At 56.5% G+C, this 8,406-nt stretch overlaps 1 protein-coding gene across 1 annotated transcript in view; it reads left to right on the forward strand.

Moving 5' to 3' along the window:
- LOC144934881 (plexin-A1-like) overlaps nt 1-3,777 on the forward strand; it is a 133,856-nt gene extending 130,079 nt beyond the window's left edge. Inside the window, exons 29-32 of the mRNA XM_078861137.1 lie at nt 105-274; nt 671-883; nt 1,392-1,542; nt 2,051-3,777. Of these exons, the coding sequence (XP_078717263.1) occupies nt 105-274; nt 671-883; nt 1,392-1,542; nt 2,051-2,146 (630 nt within the window). The 3' untranslated portion in view covers nt 2,147-3,777. The remainder of the gene's footprint in view (nt 1-104; nt 275-670; nt 884-1,391; nt 1,543-2,050) is intronic.
- The last annotated feature ends 4,629 nt before the right edge of the window (nt 3,778-8,406 follow it).

An 8,406-nucleotide genomic window follows, 5' to 3' on the forward strand; every position in this document is an offset into this window, starting at 1 on the left:
ACCTCCGTGGGCCTCTGCGTGACCGTCGTCACGATGCACGTGTTGGTCGGGACGGTGCGTCGCTCACGCTGGCGGTGTCGCCGTGTGCGGTGCCCGCGTTGCAGGGCACGCTGCAGAAGTTTGTGGACGACCTGTTCGAGACGATCTTCAGCACGGCGCACCGCGGCAGCGCCCTGCCCCTCGCCATCAAGTACATGTTCGACTTCCTGGACGAGCAGGCCGACCGGCACGCCATCCACGACCCGGCCGTACGCCACACCTGGAAGAGCAACTGGTGCGTCGTGCGTGTGTGTGTGCGTGCAAGCGGGAGTGTACTGGTCAGCACACTGCACTAGGAACCTGGCGACCAGAGTTTAATTTCTGCTTAGGTTCAACACCAATGATGATTATCTGAACCGGTCCTAGGCCTCCCCTAGGTCGACTCTGCTGCAATCTGGTACCTGGTGGGATGAGTAAACATCGGCACTGGGGAGACAAAGGCGTGCCGGCCAGCACTTGCCCCACCAGCTTATAAAATGCGTTGCTGTTGTACAAGCAACTCGTGGTCAGATTGGCTAAATGGGTTCACGTGGCCATCCTGACAGACAATACTTAATTTCTCCTACTATCCCCCCTCCTCCTCCTCATCTCCCCCTCCTCCTCCTCTACCCGCCCACCCTCCTCTGCACAGCCTGCCACTGCGCTTCTGGGTGAACGTGATCAAGAACCCGCAGTTCGTGTTCGACATCCACAAGACGAGCATCACGGACGCGTGCCTCTCCGTCGTGGCGCAGACCTTCATGGACTCGTGCTCCACCTCGGAGCACCGGCTGGGCAAGGACTCGCCCTCCAACAAGCTCCTCTACGCCAAGGACATCCCCAACTACAAGCACTGGGTGGAGAGGTGAGCGCCAGGGCGAGGGCTTGGGAGAGCGCGCGTGGAGCGCCGCGCTACCAACCCGGCGACCCGAATTCGGTTCCCGCTCACGAACGATAACGGCGACGAATATTTGAACCGATCCTGGGCCTCCCCTAGGTCGACTCGGCCTTAAGTGAGTTGGTGTGATATGTAAAAATCAGTAATGGGGAGATGAAGGCAGCCGGGCGTGATGCTGGCCACCCACCCCTCGTGTGCCGTGGTCCACATTTGCCACATTTTAACAAACGATGCTGCGGATGACTCTATTGGGATCGCGACCGCAGCAGCAGCGGCCACCACCATCCCATGCTGGCTGAGCGGCCGCTGGCCCCGGTTCCCTGCCCTAGCGAGCACGATGGACCCAACGGGTGCCTTTCCTTGATCACCTCACTGACGTTTGCACGCGTGTCCTTGTGTTTGTGTTTGCGCGTGTGCGTCCACGGTGCGTGTGTGCACGTGTGTATGTGTGTGCGTGTCTCCATCTCTGCCGCAGGTACTACACGGACATCGGCAAGATGCCGGCGATCAGCGACCAGGACATGAACGCATACCTTGCCGAGCAGTCGCGCATGCACAGCAGCGACTTCAACACCATGAGTGCCCTTAACGAGCTCTACCTGTACGTCAGCAAGTACAAGGACGAGGTGGGGCTTGCCACGACGCCAACGCCGCACTCGAGCGCCTCTTCCTTCGCTGTTATGATGATGTTCGTTTCCCCAGGCAGGCCTCTAGGCTCTCGTTCAGGAGGGCCCTGCCAAGTGTTCGCAGTAAGGGGGTCGATGCTGCTGCTGTGCGCTCCCGATTGTAAGAAACCCACTCAGAGCATGGGAAGAGCAAATACAGACCGTCGGTGATCAGGCTGAGCACATCAACTCGCTCTGCTTGGGAACGCGGGCTACTCACGAGCAGCCTAGAATAGCAATGCCCGGCAATTGGATCATTCCTTATTGTCCCTTAGTGTACGTCCTCGATGGAGATGGAGCAATCAAATCAGCCCGTACGCAGAAGCTAGACGGATCGTTGCTTCGATCGATGGCTACGTCTTGGGGTGGCTCTTACCCAGCAGCGGATAGATCACAGATGAATCGTAATGCGACGACGGATTAACGTAGCTCGGTTGCTCTCGGCCCCCCCTGTACCCCCCGTACACAGATCCTGGCCGCACTGGACCAAGATGAGCAGGCCAAGCGGCACCGCCTGGCTTTCAAGCTGGACCAAGTGATCTCCTGCATGTCCGGGGACAGTTAGAGGTCACAGCACCGCCAGTGCCGCAACCACCACCACCACCGCCGCCGCCGTCGCCGCCACCACCACCGTCACCGGCCGGGTGAAGTGTTGCTTATTTTAGTTCTTTATTTTTCCTCCATTTTTTTTTTAAACACCGCCGTCCGTCTGTCCGTCCAACCATCCGACTGACCGACCGAGAGGACGCGTGACGGTTTTGTGTTGCCGCACTCGGGCGACCGGACGTCCCGCTTTGCGACACGCCCGGCCGCGCGGTTCCACGGTGGTCCGCGATGGAGGGCAGCGAAGCGCGGGGAAGCGACCGTCCACGCGCACCCGCGGGTCGGCCTCCCCGCTTCACTTGCCGGAGGCGCGGCTCCACCCGGGAGTCGACCCCGTGACCTCTACCTGGCATGGGGAAAAGGCCGTTTAGACCCCTGGGAGGGACGCGGGGAGGCGCGGTGACCTCTTCGCCCTGCGGGGGAGACCGACGGGAGAGCAGGAGAAGGCCCGGGGAGATCCGGGGGAGACCTGGCAAGGGGCTGAGAGTCGGCGTTTGTTGGAGAGATCGACCGGAGAAGCGGCCTGCTCTGCATCGCTCCGACACTGCTGCTCCCGCCGAGCCGGAGAAGGAGTGCAGCCTCGCGGCCCCCCTCCCACCACGTGGACGGCGTTCTTCCATCCCGCCGCTTCAATCGTGCACACTCGACACCGACACGGAGCGCTCCGCTCGTGTCTTGCTTCGTCGCGTTTCCGCTGGATCTTCCGAATGTTCGTTAACCCCTTGTCACGGCCCCCGCGGAAGAGCCGACGAGTGACTTATGGGGGCCTGAACGCGAGCACCACTGACCGAGACTTGGTGAACCGTGGGCGTCGTTATCGCGCCCCCCTCCCCAAACTCGCCCCCCCCCCCCCCCCAGCATGTCTTGCACAAAGCATCGATGCTGCGAACGATGATGCGCACGCGACCCATTTGACGGAGACGAAGATTGTTTGAACGGCTCGAGAGAAACGCAACGGCTTCGGATCTTCGCTGGGGTCGTTTTGTAATTTTATTTTTTAGAAAAATATCCCCCTTTTACGGAGGGGAAGAAAATGAGACAAAACGCACGCACGCACATGCACGCACGCACACACACGCGTCAAAATTTCGGCCTCCGTCCGTCTGCAGGGGCGTCTCCGCGCTCCCCGGCGCTCCGGGCTCCAGGCCGTCTTGACCGCCAGTATTGAAGCGTCGCGTCTCCTTCCCCTGTTTACTCGAAACGACAAACTGTGGTTGTACAGCACAAAAAAGGAAGGGGCGAGCGAGACGGAGCGCCGCCCGTCCCCGTGATCGCGCCCTCTCGGTGTTCGAGCGACCCCCACGCAGCGGCGAGCTTTTACCGCACCCAGTCGGTCCGTCGGCTACAAGTAAGGTCAAGGGTGGGGGGGGGGGTGACATTTTTTGGGTCTTTTCAACAAACGAAGTGAAAGCAGGAGTTTTAAGATGCTGCTGTGTGCACAACTCGCTCAGTCGTATGTCCAGTGTCGCTCCAGTCTCTCGAACATTATATGGCTGCAGCTACTGCTGTAGCTGCTGTAGCTGCTGCTGTAGCTGCTGTAGCTGCTGCAGCTGCTGCTGTAGCTGCTGCTGTAGCTGCTGTAGCTGCTGCAGCTGCTGCTGTAGCTGCTGCTGTAGCTGCTACTGCTGTAGCTGCTGTAGCTGCTGCTGTAGCTGCTGTAGTTGCTGCAGCTGCTGCTGTAGCTGTAGCTGCTCCTGCTGCTGTAACTGCTGCAGCTGCTGCTGTAGCTGCTGCTGCTGTGGCTGCTGCTGTAGCTGCTGTTGTAGCTGCTGTTGTAGCTGTAGCTACTGCTGTAGCTGCTGCAGCTGCTGCTCCTGCTGCTGTAGCTGCTGCTGTGGCTGCTGCTGCTGCTGCTGTAGCTGCTGCTGCTGGTGTAGCTGCTGTTGTAGCTGTAGCTACTGCTGTAGCTGCTGTAGCTGCTGATGCTGTAGCTGCTATTGCTGCTGCTGGAGTTGCTGCTGTGGCTGCTGCTGATCTTGGGCTGGCGTGCGTCAGAAAGTGTCCACGGTGGCTGGTGTAGAGCGAGTGAGTGAGGCTGCATGAGGAGCTCCGGATGACCACGGTGGTCTAGAGTTCGGTCGCTCTCTGTGCCGCCGCCGTGACCCGAGCGTGGCGTCGCCCGTTCGCCGCTTGGCAGTGTTACTGGAGCGCGGGTTTATGCTTTACACGCGCACGCGCACACGTGTACACGCGCACACGTGTACATGCACACACACGTGTACACGCGCACACGCACACACGTGTACACGCACACACACGTGTACACACACACACACGCACACACGTGTACACGCACACACGCGCACACACACACACGTGTACACGCACACACACACGTGTACACGCACATACACGTGTACACGCACACACACGCGTACACACGTGTACACACACGTGTACACGCACACACACGCACACACAGGTGTACACGCACACACAGGTGTACACGCACACACGGGTACACACACGTGTACACGCGTGTCATTGTGGCAGTGCCAGAAGACTCCACTGTGTTGGGTGATCCTATGGACCTCAGCTGCCTTGGGGGGAGGGGGGGGGGTGATGCTCGGTGTATGAATGATGATGACGACGACGACGATGATGGTGATATCGATTAATATTATGATTATTGCTCTGTTGTTATTATTGTTGTTGATGTTGTTGTTGTTGCGATGTCGAGCCGCCCGCGTATAAAGTCGCACCCTCCTCCCCGTCCTGCTCCTCCGCGCTCCACGTCTCTTGTCGCGGCCGTGCGTGCGCCCTCGTGCGTGCTTCTGTCGAAGGAACCAACTCGCGTCCCCCGCCACCCCCCGGCCTCTGCCCCCCATCCTTGGGTCGCGAAGCGCCTGACCCCGGCTTGGTGACCCGCCAACAACTCCCACCGCCCGGCACGGCCGCGTCGACGGACCGAGAGAGGCGAGGAGCGACTCGGCTCGGCCGGCTTCAGGAAGGGCCCCCCCCCCCCGCCCCGCCAAAAACAAATCACGGCCCCCTATCCCCTTCCCTCGGAGCGCATTTGGGCGATGGGGGTGGATTCATCGACGATCCGGATTCACCAAAGGTCCGCGCGGCGCTCCCCTGCCCGCGGGGCGACCTCCAGACTCTCGCGCCAGGCGTGGGGAGCGATGAGCGACGTCGATCGTTACGAGAGTGAGAGAGAGAGAGTGAGAGAGAGTGAGAGAGCGAGCGAGAGTGATACTTTTACTTTTAAACAACTTTTATTGCTGCCAGCAGCAACAGCACTGGAGGCGATTTCGATATGAAACACACAAAGTCACCAGCAAACAAATAAAATAAACGCTTCAAATCCACGCGCTGTGGCGCTAAAAGCACCACACACAACACAAAAGAAAAGTCACGTGGTGGTTTTGGTGGTCATCGCGTACGCCACGGTGACGAGCGAGCGCTTCAGAAGGTGAACACGAGGGTGCCGTCCACACTGGTACAGAGGGCTTGTCCGACTCCCCAGCGTTCGAGGAAGATGTGCACATCACCGACATGTGTGTGGTATGCGTGCTCCAGCCGGAGCCGCGCCTTGAGCAGGCCCCTGAACACTGGAAGCACAGAGCAGCCGTCAGTGTCACCTTGCAGCATCTTTTTTCTCGTTCTGTACACCACCAACTTCGCCTGAGCACAAGCGAAGTTGGCGAGGTCATGGCGCTTGTTAGCCAGGTAAGGCACCACCCCATATACGAAGCTGCTGTTCTAAAAGGGCACCCCCAGTTTCCTGAAGATGTCCCCCAAAAGGCGGAACATTGGTTTGAGAGTGCGCGCAAAGACAAACTCGACGTCGGCAGTAATTTATTTTGCTGTGAAGTTACGCCGCGTGGAGGAGCGTTGGGGTTCTGTGCGTGACAAGGCATCACGGTGGCGGAGAGGTTCAATGTCGGTGCGTGTACATTCCATTTGTAATAAATCGCACATCCAAATGTGTGTGCGGCGCGGTGTGCTTGACGCGATTCCGACCCTCGCGCCCCCACAATGGGAGTGTAGCGATGTTGATGACTGCGGGGTAACAGCAGCACGCGCTCGCCACGCGTGTGCATGCGCGCGCTCGCGCCACGCGTGTGCATGCGCGCGCTCGCGCCACGCGTGTGCGCGCGCGCGCTCGCGCCACGCGTGTGCGTGCGCGCGCGAGTGGGGGAGCGGTGGCGCAGCGGTCAGCGCTGCGCTGCCAACACGGCGACCCACAGAGTTCGATTCCCGCTCACGACCAAGAGCTGTAGCGAATATCTGCGCCAGTCCTGAGCCTTCCCTGGGTCGGCTCGGCCTTAAATGAATAACTGCCGTGGTGTGTGTCCATCGTCGTCACGAGAGGAAGTCTCCGGACGTGTTTCTGGCCACATCACCCCCGAGTGCGTCTTCATGGGTGCTCGCGAACAGCACTTGCCCCAACAGGCTGTGAAAGGCTACACGGGGGATCTGTGTATGTATATAATCATAGACTGGTAACCCTGAGCGAGCCCCCTCTCTGCTGTTTATCGGCGTTAGCGTCACACTGCACAGGAGGGAAATGCCTTTGTCCGCAGATGATGATGATGGGGATATATTTGTCATTTGCAGACTCTGCCATGTATCGTGCGTTCCTCGCTCCACGTCACTCGCCCTAGCGTTGTGTCACGAGATGGGCTTTTTTCTTCCAATTAGATGCTCCGCTCATTAAAACCTTCCACTGCGATTAATTACAATAATAATTGACGATTATGAATATTAATTTCCGAGGCCCCAGGGGGATCGCGAGCACGCTGCTCGCCACGAGGCGTCCACGATGGATTATTGTCGCATCCACTGCGCTTTACAACAATTGTACATCCCATGATAGTGGTGAAAATAAAGAGTAGGGTTGTTGTTAAAAGTGGTGGTGTAGTTAAGGTGACAGGAGGACGGGTGGGAGTGGATAAGCAAGGGTCGGCTTAGAGAGAGTGGTAGTGATTGGGGGAGTGATTCGGGTTGACTTTGACCAACAATCACCCTGATCTGGGAAACTCGGCCCGGTGAGCACAGCGCTTAGATGGGTGACCACGCAGGGGCTTGCCAGGTGTTGTAGGCGCGGGCCTGCGAGGCGTGGCCAGGAGGAGGCGCTGGGCAGGAGGAGGCGCTGGGGTTGTCTCCGGGGTCTCCGCGTTCCCAGACTCTCGTGGAAATTGGCGGCCAAGGGTCCCAGTGCAGCAGCAGCAGCAGCACCCTCGTGAAGACGAGACTCGGCCATACTTCCCCTGAGTAGAGAATCGGCATTAGTATTATTACACTGTGTAACAATTGTTTTTTGTTCCTGGGTAGTAAGTGTTATTTCCTAATTGCTTATGCCTCAAAAGTACAGAAAATGGCTATTATTCCCCACAAAATTTGCTTTTGTGACCAGGACAGTGATCTTTAGATATTTACGTATTTCCCAGAACATTCCAGATAGATTCAGTGCTGAGTAAACTTGGAGTAACTTCTAGAACATTCTAGAGCTTTCCAATAATATAAATAGTATATGCAGGAGCCTTAAGCCCATTAGTTCAGTTTGGTTCCAGCTGCCTAAGTGGATACATATCTGCATTTTTCTGAGATGGTATCAAGAGGCAGCAAGCCGGCAGACGCCTTTTACTATTTCTGCGGCCAATTTATGAAGACGAGCGAAAAAGTACTTTGTGGAAGTATCTGCTGAGATGTGTGAGGCCTACAAGACATACTTCAGCATGCCTGTCGGGGATCAAGACAAACCCTGGGCACCTCATTTCACCTGCGAGCAATGCAAACAAACTCTGGAAGGTAAGATGGACAATTGTTGCTCGGAATTTTATGTTATAAAATTTGTAAAAAAAAAAAAATCTAAAAGTTTTTTTTATTTTAAATTGTTTTACAATTTTCAATGTTTTTGAAAAAATATATCATGTATGAAAAATGTTGCGAGAATCTCTTACACATTAGTCATGGGTGAAATAAATGCATTTTTGTAGGATGGTACTGACTTTATGTGAACGAAAAGACACAAATTCGCCCGTGTTCTCATTGAAAATAGGTACATTTTAAATATCACTGTCCTGGTCACAAAAGCAAAGTTTGTGGGGAATAATAGCCATTTTCTATACTTTTTAGGCATAAGCATTTACGAAATAACACTTACTACCCAGGAAAAAAAAGTGTGTTACATAGTGTCATCATCACTCTGACAGCAGTGATGAGGACAGTGCTTCAGGAAAGGTCAAGCTTCCATTTCGGTGACGAGAGGCGATG

Source organism: Lampetra fluviatilis, chromosome 11 (genome assembly GCF_964198595.1).
Source record: "Lampetra fluviatilis chromosome 11, kcLamFluv1.1, whole genome shotgun sequence".
Lineage (NCBI taxonomy): Eukaryota > Metazoa > Chordata > Hyperoartia > Petromyzontiformes > Petromyzontidae > Lampetra > Lampetra fluviatilis.